This window comes from Cibotium barometz, chromosome 15 (genome assembly GCF_041138505.1).
Source record: "Cibotium barometz isolate CiBa-2024 chromosome 15, ASM4113850v1, whole genome shotgun sequence".
NCBI classification, from domain to species: Eukaryota; Viridiplantae; Streptophyta; class Polypodiopsida; order Cyatheales; family Cibotiaceae; genus Cibotium; species Cibotium barometz.
In genome coordinates, this window is record NC_141060.1 from 60,454,428 (window position 1) to 60,475,341 (window position 20,914).

The 20,914-nt window shown below is 45.2% G+C and overlaps 1 protein-coding gene across 1 annotated transcript in view; it reads right to left on the reverse strand.

The window, feature by feature from the left end:
• LOC147631511 (sulfatase and phosphatidylinositolglycan class N domain-containing protein) overlaps nucleotides 1–20,914 on the reverse strand; it is a 169,651-nt gene that overhangs the window by 108,820 nt on the left and 39,917 nt on the right. Inside the window, exons 5-8 of the mRNA XM_086809907.1 lie at nucleotides 4,282–4,499; nucleotides 4,042–4,116; nucleotides 3,701–3,767; nucleotides 3,241–3,569 (exon numbers count right to left, since the gene is read on the reverse strand). Coding sequence (XP_086666033.1) covers nucleotides 3,241–3,569; nucleotides 3,701–3,767; nucleotides 4,042–4,116; nucleotides 4,282–4,499 — 689 coding nt within the window. The remainder of the gene's footprint in view (nucleotides 1–3,240; nucleotides 3,570–3,700; nucleotides 3,768–4,041; nucleotides 4,117–4,281; nucleotides 4,500–20,914) is intronic.

Consider the following 20,914-nt stretch of genomic DNA (forward strand, 5'->3'; position numbering starts at 1 on the left):
TTGCTTTCCATCGCCTTGTGCAAAGGAAAAAGCAAGCCTACCTAGCCAAACTTGAACACAAATTATACCAACTATTCTTGGGACATGACTGTAAAGCGGCTTGGAGGCTTTTCCAAGATCCTTGCCAATAGAACCCGATTACTTCACCATATAACTGGCAAACTTGCGCCACCTCCCTTTATCAGGTCCCTAATCAGCCACCCATACCCCACCCCCAGGAGCTTGCCCCTCACAATCATCCTTTTTCAGTTTGAGCATGGTGAGCACTGAGAGATGCCATTGACAAGTTGCAGAATGGGAAGGCACAGGATCATGATGGTCTGGTGGGTGAGCACTTTTCCCAGGCCAAGGACATTTTGGCACCTATACTAGTCCATGTGTTTAACAGGGCTGTTTGTAAGGGCTTTCCTCACAGCTGGTCATGTAACACTATCGTACCTATCCTGAAGGTAGGCGATGCTATGGATCCAAATAACTACAGAACTATCATGATTGGTCACACACTGGCCAAGCTTTATGGATCTATTTTGGAACATGAGCTGAGTAGATGAGGCATAGCGACTTAGAGCACCAGGGCAGGCGGGATTCAGGAAAGGGCATTCCACATTAGATCATATTTTCACATTGAGGAGGGGAGAGCTCATAGGAAGAGGATCTATTGCTGCTTTGTAGATTTCTTCAAGGCATTTGATACAGTCACACGAGCCCAGCCGATGAGGACACTACAGGACTTGGGAGTCCCAGTGTCATGGACGATTCTCTCCCTATATAAGTCAGTGATGGGCCGAGTACGCACCCCAAGGGGAGACTCGGAGATCATTCACAGCACGATTGGAGTAAAGCAGGGCTGCCCATTGTCCCCTGCCCTCTTTGGACTCTACATTGATGAGGTGCAGATTGGCTAGACAGACAAGGAGGGCAGGGAGCACCACTAGCAGCAGTTCTGATACCGATCCTCTTGTATGCAGATGATATAGTCCCCATCTCGGATTCACCAGAAGGGCTACAGAGACATTTGGATGCTTTGCAGGCCTTCTGTGAGGCACGGGACCTTACTGTGAACCTTGGCAAGACCAAGGTTATGATCTTTAACACCACATCACAGTGGATTGGCAGATCTGCCCCACAGTTTACATACAGAGGAGTGACAGTGGAGTATGTCACTTCATATGTGTACTTGGGAGTCACTTTTATCGGTCCAGCATTCTCTATGAGGAGGGCAGCAGAGGCTAGATTGACAGGAGGGTATGCAGCCTTGGGTTCATTAGAGAAAAAGTGTGCTCATGTACAGTTCCAAGAACCTAGAACAAAGCTATGGCTATTTGACACATTGGCCACTCCTACACTACTATGGGACTGCCATTTGGGGGCCAAGCTTATAAGGAAGAAGAAAAAAAACCCAAAGACATAGAAATAGAGGGTAAGGAGGAGCTCATAGAAACAGAAATGGAGGGTGAGGAGGAGCCCACGTGCCTAGAGACTGAGGATGTATATGATGGATGGGGACATATGGAGAGACCTCTTGTGATGATGATCTCACCGATGATCAGGAGTAAGCATCTGTGCCACATGAGATTGTACGGGCTGAGATGGAAGCCCCACCGATGCTAATGGAGGCCCTGTTCCAGACAGTGACATTCCTACAGATTATGGGACCCCCCTCTACACAGATACCCTCACTTAGCTTTTGTGTCCTCTAGACAGCTAGCCCGGGATGGGGATACACAGTGTTGGTATGCACAGGTGGTTACATGATTTGGACTTCATGGCATGCAGGCGGATGCTTTGCCGCCATTTCAGTATAATATAGAGGCCCCCACCTATGACCTCAGCCACACAGAGCAGAACAGAGTGATCCGGCAGGATATCATCAGGCTTGATACTCAGAGGACTTGGAGCTCACCCACACAACAACTGAGGACAAGGATGAGCTTCTACCCTGACCACATGCTTCACTTGATAGAGGATGGCTTCATCACACGGCCAAGATACATGCACACACACCTATCTTTTGGAGGGGGGGTGCGATTGGCCAGATCCGTACATTCTCCCATTGGCTGCAGATAGAGACAGTCAGATATGGACCAATGAAGATTGCACCAACAGATCAGATATGTGAGCTGTGTCACACAGAGGCTGAGACATGGGAACATTAGATATGCAGGTGCCCGTTATACGACGAGATCAGGGGGAGATTCCATTGTCTCTTCCGTAATGGATTTGGTCCACTTTCTAGGGTCATGGAATACCATGATCAGAGATGCCTAGGACTCTTCCTCTTGGAGCTCCGCAGACACAGAGAGTCCCTACTACACCACAGGCCAGCAGCAGCAAGGGGACCGAGGCAGAGGGCACCTACAGACTTCTTCCGAGCAGAGACTTTCAGAGTAGTCCTCCCTCCATCTAGATCCCATGCAGAAACCTCTACAGCAGCCCCCACCCTATCACTCGAACCCGGCAGCAGTTCGAGCCCAATCGAAAGGAGTGCGATTAGCCAGAGCCATTGAGCTTTGCAGAGTGCAACACCCTCGCCCACGCCCCCGATACTTCAGGCAGATCGTGGCCATCATCTCCCACCATACGAGGACCTTCTCTCGCCAGCTCAGTCCCTCCAGCCTAAGCACCATGAAGCAGCTCCCGATGAGGGATATATTAGAATGAGGGTAGAGAGCTATACGCTCTCAGTTCTAGTACCAACTTTAGCTTTTCATTTTTAGTTCCTAGCATTTCCTATTTTTTTTTTAATATAACTCAGACATTGTATCACATGGACTTGATGTAATTATTTTGGTCTCATAGATCACTTTGGCCTTTTGAAGACATTTATCTATCTTTCTTTCTTTCTTTCTCTCTCTACATCATACCGGGGGGGGGGGGGGGGGTGGGGGGGTGCGCACAGCATGATTCCGAGCCACATACATACACACTAAGAACTTACTTTCCTTCATGGCACGCGCCTGCATGCATGCATATGCACACATGCACACGTGTATGCATATATATTCATGCATGTAACATTTTGATTTCAAGGTAAATAAAATGGAAAGGGATGGAGTGCTCTGCAATATGCTCGATTAGCTATAATTTACTTGGGGGAGGGAGGGTGTAGAGATGAAATCTCTGCCTTCACAAGTTTAACCAATAAAGTCTAAATATACTACTTGCATATATGGCACAAACATCCTGACCTCTTAGAAACAACAACGAATATTTGAAGAGAGTGGTCATGTCCCAACTCACAATATTTTTCCTTTGTGGCGAAGCATGCGACTTGGATATCGATTTAAAAGGGCTATACACAAACGAAGTATAATTTCTAACAACATACAAAAGTATGTATGCCATCCAGCCTAAATAGCCCATTGTAACTGTACCCATCAGGAAGAACCAATCATAGGTCTGAAAATAATGCAATCCCGCAAGAGAAAGGCTGATTAGCTCTTGTGCCGACTGTAGAGCAGCCTCATACTGATGCCAATCAATCAATTGCCTTATTTTCTTAAGGTCTCCTTCATACCCAGCGAGAGGTGTATATGGTTTGAAGTTTAGTGATGTGGCTTGCTTTAGCCCTGTCTCCAAGCAAGTCAACTGTTAAGGAACTAACAAGGGGAATTTATATCCCCACAAACCACACACACACACACACACACACACACACACACATATTTTATTGTTATTATCTTACGACGGGGATGGATACGGGACTTCTGAAGGAACTGATTGAGTATCTGCTTAGCATTTGCGAAAACGGCTTCGGATTCCTCCACCTAGAAATTTGGCATCAAGTAGAGCACATCCTAAGTCAATTGATTGTGGTTTTCTCTGGCTAGGGTTGAGCACAAATATAACACATTTAAGTGAAGTACTCTATACATACATACATGTATGTATACATATGTACCTACATACATAAGGTTTTCGCACGTATGTACATATGTATGCATGTATTGGCAATCTGAATCAGCTAGCACCAATATATTTTCTGCACAACCTGGTGTGCCAATGTTGTTGCTTTTAAGTAGCATCGATTAATCGGATTACCTCATTAAGATCCAAATACGCAATGGGCAAAGTCCCAACCGAATTCATTGGGCAGGGAAGACCCAAAAGAGTCGCCTGCCAACCAAATCAAGAGCGAACACACAAAAAAAGATATCGAGTCAGAACACACTCCGAAATTGTAAGTAGGGAGGCTTATGAGACAGCTAGAAGTGTTGTGATAAAAGCAAAAAAGTTCTTATGTATGTGGTAAGGAGAGTACTCAGATCAAGAGCCCATCACCATAAGAGGTGCGATATCACCCTGATTGACATCGACACGTTCTAAATCTCCAAGACCCCAGCTAGAAGGTGTAGGCGGGTGATGTTCATGCTGATCTACGAAGTTGGCCTCATCGTCACCATAATCTTCTGGACTTGCCGGGCTCGGCTTCCGAACACCCGCTCCCCAAACAACCAATGGTGTCTCCGTGTTTGTCGGGTGACCATCTCCATGACTTCCTAAAAATAAAAAAAAACAATGACTTCAGAAACAAGTCAGGGAAAACATTACTTCATATTTTTTTGTTATCATCTCAAGGAATGTACAGTGTTTCAGAAACAAGTCAGGGAAAACATTACTTCATATTTTTTTGTTATCATCTCAAGGAATGTACAGTGTTTCAAAGCTAAAAGCATGCTCATTTCAATTTACTCTAGAATAAAGACCACAAATGTGAGAACCCTCCTACGGTTAAGACAAGTCACATCAAACCGGGCATCGATGACCATAGAATCCGGCCAGCGACTCTCCTCCTAATCATAGGTTCCCATCCAAAATCACCTTAGGTCTAGATTGGTGTGAGTCGGCTCCGCCTACGCTTTGGCATCCCATACCACCAAATTGTTTGCTTGCCTAGAGCTACTCTTGTGTAACATGCGGAAGCTTACAAACAGGATTATACTTCGGATAACAAATATTCAGCCCCTTGGTTCCTCATGATTTGCACAAAGTAGCAGAAGTAAGAGTGAGAGAGAGAGAAAGAAAGAAAGAAAGAAAGATTGTATTAACGTCTCTCTCAAGCCAAAGAGAACTGGCCTATGAGACAAAACCATGTACAATGTATGTGGTATCTCTGAGTATCAGATGGTGCTCAATGCACAATACAACAACTGGAAGAAAACTGAAAGAAAACTGCTACTGTGAGGTCGGGATGTATGTACATATATAAGGATGGAGCACTACTGGGGTAAATGCACAACTATGTGCCAAGGTGATACAACGATGCTCAATGCAGGCATGCTCCTAGTCAGCTCCATCCTGTGGTGAAGGGGGGGTGTAATATGTCATACATGTCAGCGCCAGTTGTAATGATATGCAAGATGGCTGCCAAATCAATGGGTCCCGGCTGTCCTCTCTCCTGTAGTCGCCTCTGGTGTCGTGCCCGAATGTCCCTGATCATATGTCGATGTCTATGGGAAGGTCGGTATCCGGGCGCTCGTGGGGACGCCGCAATGCTCGAATCTCCTCTACTCTCCTCAAAGTGACTCCTCGGCCCATCACTGTCCTCTGGAAGAAATCGGTCAGCTGAGTCTGTCGGATCTGGGCTCTCCTCTCTCCTGACTAGAGTAATTGCTCTCTCTGTCTGTATATCTCTAGTATGAAGCACCCAAGTACTCGTTGGTCTGAAATCTGCAGGATGGACTGAAAAGATGTGTCTGCTCCTCTGAAGAGAGTAGGGTAGGTGGCTTTGATCCCATCATAATATGGGCATCTGCATACAAAGTGTGACTCGTTCTCCACATCCTCTCTGCATAATCTGCATAATCTCTCCTCCCGCGGGATGCAGGCTACTCGTCCAGCCTCAATCTCCAGGGGGTGTGATGAAACTCGGAGCTGTCCAATCACTACTCTCAGAGCATGTGGAAGATATAGATCCATGTAGTGCGGTCTCTAAATGAAACCATCATAAGTCAGCATCAAGAAATGATCTCTGTAGTATGCCATCTTCGTACAAAGAGGCTGTGATGGTGTCACCCATGTGCGCATGATATGTCTCTGAATCAACTCCTGCTTGATGACTCTCTCAGTGTGTGAGAGGGAGAGGTGTGGGGCATGTAGATCATACTGGGTAGGTGGTAATCGGTCCATATCATACCCAAAACTCTGGAGCCACTGGACTACCTGTGTATACCATGAGCGACTGTCCCCTGACTCTGCAAGCTGCCTGGATGCCTCAAAAGCAATGCACGGGAGTCGGTCCACCGGTATGTCACTGAGTCTGTGCAAGAAACATACTGTCTGAAAGAGTGCCTCCACTAGCATCGGTGTTGCAACAAACTCTACTCTCACAATGTCATGGGGAACGGATGGCTTGCTACGAACCATCCGGGATAGTAGTATGACTGTGGGCGCTCTATATGGCTCCATGTGGAGGCTGCCAAGCCTAGTGTCCAAACTAGGGCTGCGTACATCAGTTCTAAGAGAGAGAGAGAGAGAGAGAGAGAGAGAGAGAGAGAGAGAGAGAGAGAGAGAAGTGAAATGAAATGAAATGTTATATTAACGTCTTCAAAAGGCCAAAGTGACCTATGAGACCAAAGTTACAACCATGTGACATCTGATACACTGTCTGGAAAAGAAAAGAGATAGCCCCACAATACATCAGTAGGGAGGAAGCTAATGCTACTAGTTAAAATGGGGTACATGAGTACATGGATACATGAATACATGAATATGGGGGAGTACAAAAGTGACAGTGAGTACAACAGTATATGGCTGGAGTCGTAATCATCCTAGGAGCTCTAGCATGGGTCTCTGCCAGATGGCCTGGATATCTGCCATAATGAGATGCCTGGTCGGACGAGCCCGATGCCTCGCAACGATGCTCTGAATCCTCCGGTGTAGGCACCATCTCCGATGTGAGGATCCGAGAACCCTCGGGCGTCTAGATCTACCCAACTGGATAGTCTCTTAGATGCTGCTTGGTAGATGCTCTAGGACGCTGTCGGCCTGTAGAAAATACGTCCATGACCTGTTCTTCATGCATATAATATAGGCACCTTTCACACCTTGGCTGGCCCCCCCTGCTATTGCTGTCCAGGCTGCTTGGCAGCCCTTGTGTCCTGGCTGCCTACTGGATTGGCTGCCCATGGGCTAGCCAACTGGCTTCCCAGGCCATAAGGCCTAGCCGACGACATGCCCAGCCATGTATTGGCTGTTGGGCTTGGCCATGGGCCTAGGGTGGCCTACAAGACCTACCCCCTTTGTAGCCAAGGGTCTTAACCCTTTGTGGAGGTGGCCCACAGGGCTGCCCCTTCTACCTACATGCAACTACATGCTATCCTATTCAGATGCCTGGTATCTGGCTACAAGCCGAACACCCGGAACACGTCATCATTCCAAAGGGTAACTCACAATACAAACTGGCACTACTTCATGTGCGGGACTTGCACACCTAACCAAGACCATGTACGGGACTTGTACACCTGACCTTGGACGCTTAGAGTGGAACCCTAGTTGACTCGTCCCGAACTGGGGCTCACAAGGGACTACACCTGCTTGTACATATATGTCCATGTGGCATCCAAGTGCAGGATGCACATGACATCCTGCCAGTGAGTTCCAATGTGATTGCTATACATCTCCGTTGCATATTCACAGTCTAGTAGGTGGGAATGCCCTCTTAGGTGTGAACACCCTTTATACTTGTGTCTTGTTGTGAGCATGTGAACACTCCCTATAAGTCATAGGATAAGTGTGCCATGCGTCATTAGTGTGTGTGTGTGTGTGTGTGTGTGTGTGTGTGTGTGTGTGAGAGAGAGATCACTTTACAAGTCTCTCAGAGATTCTTACGATCTTGGAGGGCTTGCTTTTCCGCAGCTTGAGGTGTTTTCCCACTGTTTCTAATATGAGTCTTGGCTGTCCCACTTTGGGACAACTATGAATGTACATTACTTTTAAGAATGAAGCAGTGGTTATACTTTATGGGGAATGCATAAGAATACTAAATGGTGGAAACAAAGGCTTCGACTAATCTAGGATTGTAAGCTACCTCTCAAAGAGCATCTATTCTTATGGAGATGCCTTGTGGGAATACTTCTTCTTCAGAGTTTCTATTAGCACTTCTTCTTCAGAGTTTGTGCGTTTTTCTTGAGGAGAGCCAAAGCTACTGTCCTTGTTGTTGCCTTTCCCTCTTGCACCCTCTTACAGCATATTCTCGAGTGTTGTCTAGCCTCTTAGGGCTGTGTTTTGGTGGGAGGAAAGACCCTATATCAGCGTTCTTTGATTTGGACAGTTTTTATCTTATAAGGGTTGGTTCTATTGATTGGATCAATGATGACAACTTCAGATTTGGCTCCCGTACCACTCTCTTGTTATTTCCTTGATGAGGCAAACAAGTTGGATGGTGGTAATTTTCAGTCATGGAAGTTGCAGGTTACTTCTGTTCTCAGGGAGTATGGTTTGATGGCGTTTCTCTCGTACAAGAATCGGTGCTTGCCGGCCCATGCCTCTGTGGAGGATGTGTGTCGGTGGAGGAAGACTGACGGACAGATCTATGGCTTTCTCCTCCTGAATTGTCAGGATTCGGTTCTTCGACACTTCATCTATGCTCCTGATGATGCTTCTACTTTCTATGTGTGGCAGTTGCTTTGTGACCTGTATGGTGATGCCAGTGATCGGAAGATGCTTTCTGCTTCTGGGTGCTATGCAGCCAGTGATTTTGTGGATACTTCTTTTGGAGATATTCCTGCAACGAAGGATATTGGGCCAGTTTTGCTCATTGCATCTAAGGAGTTTGTTTCTCCTATTGCCCTGCCTTCAGTTTCTGTGCATACTTCTCCTTGCCAGGCTCCTTGCCAGGATGATATCTCTGGTAATGTTTTTGAGGAAGACAGTGGGCTATCTTTGCTCACAACTTCTGAGGGGGATTTGCTTCGTCTCCGATTCTTTCTTCGTCAACCAGTGACCAAGATGTGTTGCTGGTCCCTTTGCCTTCTATGGAGGAGCCTGCTTCTACGCTGTGTTATGCTATTGAGGAGGCTGCTACTACTTCAATTACTATTGTGAATGTTCCTATTTCCCTTACTCTGTGTGAGGATTCTGGATTGTGGTCAGGTGTGTCCGTAACCGGGGCACAGTGGTACTTCCACGGATTGATGGATTGGGATTTGGATTTGGTAGGGCCTGTGGAGTCCCGACATCAGTTTTCAGAGGGGGCAGTTGAGTTCTTACATCTGGCGATGCCGACCTTCGAGGAGGGTGCTATTATACAGCATTTGGCTACTCTTGGTACAGAGTTGGAGCAAATGGACTCTATTTCTTTTGAGGATATTATCTTCTTGGAGCTCCAGGCTTCTAGGGATTTCTGTGGCACTGTGTTTACATTTGGGTTTGGCACCGATATTTGGAGCAGCACGACACAGCCTACATGGTTGTTTTCTTCTAGAGGAGCAGTGTACCTAGCAGCTTGTTCTGTTGCTTTTGTAGCTGAGTTGCTGTGGAGATTGCTTGTGGAGCTTTCCTGGTACCTGTTGTTACATTCTTGTGTCTTTGACAGAGAACGACTTCTTCGACTTCTCAGAGTTTGTTCAGCATCTGGTGCTGAGAGGGGGTGTTAGCACATTCATCCCCAGTTTCAGCCCATTTCTGGTGTCCTTTTGGTCCCTTTTGCATGGACCTTGCTTGTGGGCTGGCCATCCCTTTTTCTAGTATTTTTCTCGGATTTTTCCCAGCTTTTCTAGCATTTTCGAGTCGGCCTGTCTAGTAGCTCCAGTCGGCCATATTCGCAGCTCCAGTCGGCCAGCTTACCTCTACTATGAATAGTGGGTGCTGGCCTCTCATTGTTCATTCAGTCTTGTACATATTTTGCTCCCTCACTTATGAGACTTGTAGTGTCTCTTGCTTGAGATTGTTTTGCTTCAGTATATTCAGCATAGTTTTCTCCATATCTCTCTCTCTCTCTCTCTTGCACTCTCTGTTCAACACATTCTAGTGCCACTCTACTGCCGCTCTGTGCACTCTTTCAGTTTCCACTTTTAAGGCAAAACGACATATCTCCAGTGATAGATGTTGTAGTCGAGAGCGAAATGCAGAGTCCGTTCTGCATCTTCTTTGGCATTGCATAGAGTCCAGGACTTTCTTGCAAGCGCTGACTCACAATATATATACCTTCATAAGGTCAGAAAAATCTGAACTTACGAATTGAGAGATTTGAGAAAGAAATAATAGTGAAGAAGGACAAAGACAAAAACAAAGCATTTGAAAGATCAAAAATAAATAAACTAACAAACCTAGCTACTAAGGAGAGGAAATCTAAAGATAATATCAAACGAAGACTTTTAATTAAGACATTAACAAAAAAAACAAAAACAAAAACAAAATACAAAAAACAAACAAACAAAAAACAAAATCAAACCAACCAAAAAAAACAAAACAAAACAAAAAAACAAAATAGCAAAACAAAGAACTGTAAACTCTAGTCCTAAGGCACTAAGAGCTAGAACCAAACATTAAGCTAAACTTTTAAAAAATACTTTGACTCAAAAGTGCAACCCTCCAAGGACGTTTTCCATCCTTCAAAGGAGGAAAACTCTTCTGGATTTTTGGTGTTTTGCCATCTTGCATGGTTGGATTTGACACTTTCATGATATGAATGAGATACTAGGCACTCTAGACTATTAGGAAGGCTAGGAACCATATTATGTTTCGACAACCTTCTCTAGATGCTTATGCTGTAACACGCGGAAGCTCTGGAGTCTGGGTAGTCTTCTTTCAGCCCTAAACACTCTTGGAAACCTTCTGATGCAAAAACACAGGTAGAGAGAGAGTAGAGAGAGAGAGAGAGAGAGAGAGAGAGAGAGAGAGAGAGAGAGAGAAGTGCTGGAAATTCAGTATATACAATGGTACAAAAAGGTACATATCTGCAGCCATGGGCTGCCTTCATAAAAAGGTGGTTAACCCTAAAATCTGTCCCCTATGGGACCTCTAAGGTTCCAAACCCCTAGTGGGATTGAATGAATAAGACATTGAGCAAGGGGGGCTATTTATAGCCCCTTGGAATAAATGGTGAACTGGCCGACCAGTTACAAGTTCATTAAAGTCCCTTTAATGCAGCCCGACTGGATCTTATCCATGTTCTTGATGCGCCTGCTGCTGTCCACTCTGCTGACTTCAGCCGACAGCTATTCTGGCAACCAACATCCTCTTTCTTGCAGCCGACAGTCCTTGTCTGGATTCATGTGCTTCAGCCGTCTGCTTTCCTCCATGATCCCACTTGTCCTGTTCCATGCTCACCTCAGATGCTACACCTGAAGCTCCTACATTCTGGTTCTACCTATCTTCTACTGGTTCATGGTCTTTATCTGTTTGCCTCTTCTGGATCTAGCCCTGAGAATGTCCATGGCATCTGTGATGCACATGACATCCCCCTCTGCTAAACTTGATGACGGGAATCCAACCTGCTCTTGGATGACTGTCATCATCCCAATCCTATCCCGAAGTCCCTCTGTCATCATCCATTCCTGGCAAACCTTTTTCTCTAAAAACCCGGCCTGTTCTCCAAACCACTCTATCTCTGATGAAGATCTATGCATCTGGTCTTCCTCTAGTCCACAATCCATTCCTGCCCTGACTCTGAACACCGTCTTGGTCTTCTTTCCTGGGACTGAGTCTGGCACTCTCACATCACCCTTGGAGGATCAACCTCCCTTGGGACCGTTACCTGAGAACCTATCTGGCTCACGGAACTGCCATCCCCATCTGGCACTGTGGAACACCACCAACAAACCTCCTGGGAGTTCTTCCCGCTTCTGTGCTCCTCGCCTTGGGCTTCGAATCCGTGTACTTTCCTGTACCTTGGACCTGTACACCATCATCTGGGACTAAATCAATGTTTAGCTTTGCTGAGCCTGATGCTCTGATACCAATGTAACACGCGGAAGCTCTGGGTAGTCCCACTTGTCCTGTTCCATGCTCACCTCAGATGCTACACCTGAAGCTCCTACATTCTGGTTCTACCTATCTTCTACTGGTTCATTCATGGTCTTTATCTGTTTGCCTCTTCTGGATCTAGCCCTGAGAATGTCCATGGCATCTGTGATGCACATGACATCCCCCTCTGCTAAACTTGATGACGGAAATCCAACCTGCTCTTGGATGACTGTCATCATCCCAATCCTGTCCCGAAGTCCCTCTGTCATCATCCATCCCTGGCAAACCTTTTTCTCTGAAAACCCGGCCTGTTCTCCAAACCACTCTGTCTCTGATGAAGATCTATGCATCTGGTCTTCCTCTAGTCCACAATCCATTCCTGCCTTGACTCTGAACACCGTCTTGGTCTTCTTTCCTGGGACTGAGTCTGGCATTCTCACATCACCCTTGGAGGATCAACCTCCCTTGGGACCGTTACCTGAGAACCTATCTGGCTCACGGAACTGCCATCCCCATCTGGCACTGTGGAACACCACCAACAAACCTCCTGGGAGTTCTTCTCGCTTCTGTGCTCCTCGCCTTGGGCTTCGAATCCGTGTACTTTCCTGTACCTTGGACCTGTACACCATCATCTAGGACTAAATCAGTGTTTAGCTTTGCTGAGCCTGATGCTCTGATACCAATGTAACACGCGGAAGCTCTGGGTAGTCTTCTTTCAGCCCTAAACACTCTTGGAAACCTTCTGATGCAAAAACGCACCATCTGATGCAAAAACGCAGGTAGAGAGAGAGTAGAGAGAGAGAGAGAGAGAGAGAGAGAGAAGTGCTGGAAATTCAGTATATACTATGGTACAAAAAGGTACATATCTGCAGCCATGGGCTGCCTTCATAAAAAAGTGGTTAACCCTAAAATCTGTCCCCTATGGGACCTCTAAGGTTCCAAACCCCTAGTGGGATTGAATGAACAAGACATTGAGCAAGGGGGGCTATTTATAGCCCCTTGGAATAAATGGTGAACTGGCCGACTGCTGGTCGGCCAGTTACAAGTTCATTAAAGTCCCTTTAATGCAGCCCGACTGGATCTTATCCATGTTCTTGATGCGCCTGCTGCTGTCCACTCTGCTGACATCAGCCGACAGCTATTCTGGCAACCAACATCCTCTTTCTTGCAGCCGACAGCCCTTGTCTAGATTCATGTGCTTCAGCCGTCTGCTTCCCTCCATGATCCCACTTGTCCTGTTCCATGCTCACCTCAGATGCTACACCTGAAGCTCCTACATTCTGGTTCTACCTATCTTCTACTGGTTCATGGTCTTTATCTGTTTGCCTCTTATGGATCTAGCCCTGAGAATGTCCATGGCACCTGTGATGCACATGACATATGCTTTCTTTCATGCCAATCTTTGCCGGTCCCTACATGACTATCGACAACTGGAGGCTATGATACACGACAGTTTGAGGTCTTTTTCCACTGTTTCTAGCTTTCTTCCTTGGATGACTTCTCCCTGAAGTACATCCTCCCCATTTGCATTGATCATTGGTAATAGAACACTGCTTTTTTTACTTTTTTTAAAAAATCTCTCTCTCTCTCTCTCTCTCTCTCTCTCTCTCTCTCTCTCTCTCTCCCCAGAATGCTCTCATCTCGTTGCTCCAATCCCGACCTGCAACATTTCTATGACACCCTTGAAGAAGGTTTTGCTAAGATCAAGAAAGCATAGGATGAGCCTGTCCCTAAGTTTCGTTTGCGGGTTCCTAGCCAGATATTACTAGACCCTATGATGAAACTCTCGTAGAGAGCTTCATCATAGGGTTTTGCTAAGATCAAGAAAGCATAGGATGAGCCTGTCCCTAAGTTTCGTTTGCGGGTTCCTAGCCCAATATTACTAGACCCTATGATGAAACTCTCGTAGAGAGCTGTGATCCTTTTTTTCCTCGAAAGATGCCTGCGGGGCTGTTGATGTTGGGCAATGGCTTAAAGCCACTCTTAGAGGGTGCTTTGTTGAGGGCTACTACTTTGCTGTTCATGGCTTCAATGAGGTTTTACTTACTGATCCACAGCATAAACAAACTATTCTGGAAAAGTCACCTCTCTTTTTTGGGCAACAGATGGTGCATGTATACCTGTGGTCGCCTATGAAGGATTATCAAAGCTTCATCAAACACAAATGCCATGTGTGGGTGGAAGTTGCAAAGCTTCCTATTTATATGCGCTCTGCTTTAGCTTTTCTGGCAGAATAGTTGGGCAAAGTGGTTTGCCCTCCCAGGTCTTCTAGAAGTGTCAATAGATTTTGCATCCTTTGGATACAAATAAACCAACTCCTTCCCAAGTGGCCTTGGATGTTGAACTACCAGGACTTCAGACACAAGAAGCTTTCTTCAAGCTCAAATGGGGGAATTTTGTTGGCTCTTGTTTCTCATGCAAAAGTTTGGGCACATGGCATCAAAACGCCCATTGGTGCTTTTGCAGCCGCCAATAGCGGCAATGCCACCTCGAGAGGTTGTTCTTGTTGTGCCCATGCAGCAGAAGGGGAAAAATGTGGCGCAAGCCCCAAATGTCACCCTAGATAAGGGAAAAGTAAAAATTGATACGGCAAGCCCTCCTTTTATAAAAGGGAAGAAAAGGAAAAACAAGAGCCAAATGCATGACAGACACCTAAGAATATTGTCCCTCTTAGACGGAGAACTGTAGTGTCTCGTAATTGGACAAAAGGAACCTCTACAACGAGGCAAATAACAATTCACATGCTTATGCTGACAATTCGTCTCATTGTTCCCATATGATGCGCATTGAGAAACAAATGTGGGATCAAACCCTGACTCTTTTGGATGCATGCAAATTGTGGACACATCTCATGCCTAAGTTGGGCTTTAATTTTCACCATAATGCACTTACAAACTACTGGGCATGTTTGGACAAATGGTATCTTCTATATGCTACCCAATACGATGCACAAACCTGCAAAATGTGGATTGATTATACATTGAGGCTTTCGGATCATGCACCTGTATGGCTTGGGTTATATTTTGGTATGTCAATTCATAACCATGCTGTGCATGAGAGAAGATTGATGATGCTAAATAACAATTATCTATTGCATGCTCACTTTATGCAGATGGTGCATAAATAACAATTATCTATTGCATGCTCATGCAGATGGTGCATGCCGATGTCCATCCTCTTATACTTCACATGAGAGAGGATTTGGATGTTGCTTGATATGGTTTTGTGATGCGCGTGCGGGCTGTTATTCGGGATTATGGTAGATGGTATATGGGGGAAACTAGGATGCAGGTGGCTCATGCAAAATTAGCCCTGCAAGAATACACTAAAATTAGCCAATTGAGACCTTTGACAGTTGATGAGGATCCGAATATGGCACAAGCCAAACATTGTCTTGACCAAAATGATCCTCACAAGTTGATCAAGTGGCAAACTCGAGCTCGACAAAAGCCGCTTCTTGACAAAGACTATTCTTCCAAATCCTTTTTAAAAAAATTGCAAACAACCAAACAAAAGCACTCTATTGCAAGAGTGAAACTATCTGAAGGAACTTGGACATGTAACAAAGCACAACTTGCTAATGTTTGTCATCACTATTTTGCAGACATGTTGGATGCATCTTTTACTGAGGAAGAATTCTCATAAACTTGCGTAAATGGAAGTCCCCAAGATGGGATGGGCTTACGATGGAGTTTTTCACGCATTTTGGGATGTTCTAAAACAGCCCATCCTCTTAATCGTCAATTACTACTGGTCTATCAGACAGCTCCATATTCTTGGAAAGAAGGCTTACTTAAATTGCTATCCAAAAAACAGCTTTGTGAAGGTTTAGCGGATTGGTGTCCCATCTCTCTGATGTCTATGGTGTACAAGCTTGTCACTAAGATGCTTGTGAATAGAATCAAAGGTATACTGCATGCTGGCCTTCATCCAAATCAGTATGGTTTTGTCCCAAGAAGGCAAGTTATGGACAATATAGTCAATGCTTATATAGACATTGAATATGCCAAATACATGCACCAAGATGTCCTCATTATGTAGGTGGACATAGCTAAAGCCTTTGATATTGTTCAGTGGGATTTCATAGCACAGGTAATGGATAGAATGGGATTTGGGTGCAAAATGATAAATGAAAAATGTTGTTTTCTAAGGTACAGCAAAATGCATTTTGGGAGGTGAACTTTCAAACACCTGGAAGTTTGGGAAATCTGTCAGACAAGGACATCCTCTCAGTGCTCTACTATATGCTCTTGCTACACATCCAATGCTTCTGTATATGGATGAGTTGTCACAGGAAGGCCTCCTACATGGAATTTCCATGGGAAATGGAAACAATTTTGTGGCTCAAGCCTATGCCGATGATTCTTTCTTTTTTCATCGGAACACAGAGCCTAATGTGAGGGTAATCATGCAAGCTTTGTCACTTTATGGGTTGGTTGCTGGGCTGAATCTCAACTTTGCAAAATCAAAGCTTTTACTACTAAAAAATTATAATTGGCATAGATTACTCTAGCCAGGGCAAATTCTGCCACCTAATCAAATAGTCAGACAACTTGGATATCCCATTGGATGGGAGATCTCCCTCAAAGAAGAGACTGAGTGGGATGCAAAAGCTACATCACAAAATTGAATATTGGAAGCTGTCTACGTGGCCTTTGCATGTGCATTTGCGAATAGTGCGATCTATAATCATGGCGTATGTGCAATTCTATCTCCCTTCACTGCCTTGGTCTTGCAAACAGACTGACATTTTCATGTCTAAAAACCTAGAATGCATGTGGAAAAGAAAACCAAAAAGAAAAACCTAAGATGCATGGTGGTCTTAATATTCTCAATATCCATTATCATGTCCTCGTGAGGAAGGTGATGCTTCTACCTAATTTTGCGGCACAATCAAAGCCATGGGCTTGCATGTTGGGCAGTATGTGTGTCTCCATGCATACAAAAACATATGGACTTTGGAATCCTTGCCTTGGTGGAAAGCAGCATTGCGAAGGAAATGGAGCAAATTTCCCTTCAAGCAACAATTGTTTCTATGGAGATGTATTATGGGTGTTTTTCTAGTGGGGATTCTTTTGGCACATAGATACATTGCTTAAGCCTCATATAGGCGATGCTCTCACGGTGCCCCATCTTGTGTGGTATTGCTCCCACTCTCGAGCCCTAGTTTTTGGGAGGCAGTTTTGGCTTTTTGGTCGACTCTCCCCACCATTGCCAGCTTATGCAGTCTTCTTGGATTGGACGAGATTCTGGCATTCTGGACTATCTGCAATGTCCAAAATCAATTGCTTTTTTCTATTGTCTATGTCGACCCTTCCTCCTCCTTCCATAGATCACTTTACCATTCTCTCAGAGATTCTTATGATCTTCGAGCGCTTGTTTTTTCACAGCTTGAGATGTTTTCCCACTGTTTCTAATCTAAGTCCTAGCTGTCCCACTTTGAGACAGCTATGAATGTACATTACTTTTATTAATGAAGCAGTGGTTTCACTATTTTAAAAAAGTCTCTCTCTCCAGTACGTAACGTATGTCCAGCTATGTGTCAAAAGATGAGGCTAGCCGCTACTCCCTAACCTACAAAAGCATTGTACTTGGTGAGTATCTTACACATCAATCTAATTATCATTGAGTCATCCAACACTCTGAGCATCCTCTCTCTCTCTCTCTCTCTCTCTCTCTCTCTCTCTCTCTCTCTCAACATGGATATCTTCCATCCACCTTAGGTACACCTATATATATATATATATACCTAGATGAATCCAAGAACATGCCCAAATTCACCTTTTAGGAATGTACATGTTATATACTCATGGTAGTCAACCCACAAGACTACATAACTATCAACTCCATTATGCATAGTATGGACTAGATACTACGACATACCCACTAATGTCATCAGTGCCCTAACCCTAACCCTAAAAACCTCTACAATTGGTATCAGAGCAATTTTAGGGTTTCTCTTTTTTTTTAAAGAGTTTCAACCTATCGTCTCTATCTAACGTTCGCTCTTTCTGCAGAGCATTTCTTCCTCAAAATCCTTCCCATGCCATATCCATTTTCTCTCTTTTTTCCTTGCAAACATTCCCAAGCCTACGGCATAAAACTTTCTCTCTTGTGGTGGATGGTTAATTTTGCTACGAGCTCAACTCGTAAGCATCCAACCTAATCATTGGAGTGAGGTTAGGTCAATCCAAAGAGGAAGGCACTGCCTGGTGCTCTCCATTTGCTCATCTTGCTTATCCATGGTGGGAGGCTCAATAACTCTACGAGAGCACAAACAGACCATCCACCAAGTGCGGAGTGGGATACGTCATGGGTTCGTGCCCATAGTGAAGTAAATCATCCATCCCTACTGCAATGAGTTCCACAAAGTATATAGCCCGAATTGTGGCTATGGTGACTTGGCAAATGCAACTCACAAGCCATTTCACCCACCCATACCTACCCCCACATCAGCTCTCATTTCCCCTAACCCTAAACCTCTCCAAGGACCTCCAAAGCATCTTATTGTTTTGCAAACGACTTCAACAGAGCACAAAAAGGCGATAAAGACTTTACGCCTCCAATTTTAGGCATAGGGATCCAAAAGGAAGCATGAAGCAGACCTAACCAACCATTGGTTGGAATTTTGAGATTCAGCATCTCCGACAAGATCCGACAAAGGACAAAGATGGAAGACAACACGCAAAAGACATGTTGTGCGCGCAAAAGCCTTGCTATATTGATCCACAGCCCAAAGCCTAATTAAGAACAAGATGTTGATTTAAAAATGATTTAAGACAGATGAGAGAGAAAAAGAGAGAGATAGTTGGTGTCAGGGTTTTCTTTATTATATGGTATAACAAGGTAATCGTAAGCCTGTACATGATCTAGGCCCACTGAATGAGGAATGCAATGATGACTTTATGCTTTTGTATATGCTGAAGGTGCTATTCGGCCAGCTATTGTTGCTGTCTGTCGATACTTGGACAAATATTCATGGAATAAATCCCTTACATGCTGCGCTTCATTCAATGACTGCCCACGCTTGATGGCCTTCACCCAGATGTCTGGGCGCCTGCTTGCCCAGGTGACAAGTCACGGGACATCATCTTCTACATAGAGACCCACCAGAGCAAGGACAGGAAACTACCACATGTATCGGGATACCAATGGGAGTCAGCTTACCGAGGGGAGACCGAACAACAAGAGGGGTGAGGGGATTAGGTTGATTACAAATTACTGCCTCGAGATGCATCTATGTGGCAATATGCTATTTCGTCCCGGATTCTTCACGATATGCCCCACAAGGGTGGAGGGAGTCTCCATACACAGCTCTCTCCATTGACTTCTTGGGACTAGTCGAGGTCCTCTTACTTGGGGACTTCAATGCTAGGCAAAGAGTGAGCAGATATAGATGTATGATTTTGAGAACCCTATCAAGTTGCACATGATAGACTAGGATGGCACATGGCTACAACAGATCTCACAAGATGATGGAGCCATCACTTTTTATGGAAGACACGTCATAGAGCTTTGCTCACGCCACAACCTTGCTATCTATAATGGGATGGCATGGTGGCCTACATCAAGAGGGCTTACTAGTTTTCCATACAAAGGGGGGCACCAGCATAGTCGATTATCTTATGGGATCACCGAAACTAGCCTTATGCAGATCAACTCTACCATCGTCTCTTGGATGTAGACCCCGCACCACCCTCACCTCACAGCTCACAACAATCATCCACACATCCACCATCGACATTTTTCAACACACCCGTCGGTCCAATGCCAAAGCCTGCCCTGGTACCATGCCTCAAAATTTTTGATATGACGACAACTGGCATACCACATGTGCACGTCTTTTGTGTGAGCTCCGGCCAAATCCAAAAGCGTGAACCTCCACAGACTAACCAATACCTTATTCGCCCGCAAGAAACAAGCACATGATTGTAAACAGCACGAGGACTTATACCAACTTTTCCTGAGCGGGAATTCTCACAAGACTTGGCGTAGGATCCGGGAACGCCTTTTACCCACCCCCATCACAGACCCACACATCTGGCACTCATATGCACATGCATTATACCACATACCCCACCAACCTCCCTCCCACATCCACCTCACACACGTCCCACAACACCACCTTCTTCATAGCAGACATGGTGATGAAGGCTATATGCAAGCTTCAAAACAGCCAATCATAAGATCACGAGGGGCTTATGGCTGAGCCACTCTATTATGCAGAGCGACAAACTGGCAACCCTCCTAGCCCATATGTTTAATAGGGCCCTCTCAGTGGGCTTCCCCCCCGCTTGGTCATCACATTATTGCGCCTCCATAAGGCGAAAGACCCCATGGATCCTAATAACTACATTACCCATCATGATCGGCCACATCTTGGCAAAGCTTTATGGATCCATACTTTGAGTCTGAGCTCAACACACTAGCAGAGGGAGGGATACAGGGCATCAAGGCAAGTAAGATTCAGGACCTTCTCCACACTAGATCACATATTCACGCTTCAGGCTATCATCGTGCAAGCCAAGGCAGATGGTCACCGACTATACTGCTACTTTGTGGACTTCCGCAAAGCTTTTGATACAATGCCTCGGGCCCGTCTCCTACAATGCTTACAGCATCTCGAGGTCCCGTTTGACATGATCTAGGCTATCTTTCCCTTAAATGAGTCATTTATTGGTAGGGTGAGATGCCCAGGAGGACTATCTAAGGACGTCTCTAGCACCATAAGAGCGAAACAAGGATGCCAACTATCTCCGACCCTCTTTGGACTTTACATAGATGAGATCTCAAACTTCATTGACATAACCAGAGACGGAGGAGCTTTTCTAGGAGATATTCTTGTTTCCATCCTTTTATATGCCGATAATATTGTACTCATTTTTACACAAAGGGGGCTCTCAATCAACCTTGGGAAAACCAAGGTTATGGTATTCCACACCTCCTACCAAGTTGCCTACCGTACAGAGATCACTTACATGGGTAGCAGGGTGCACTCATATGTCCA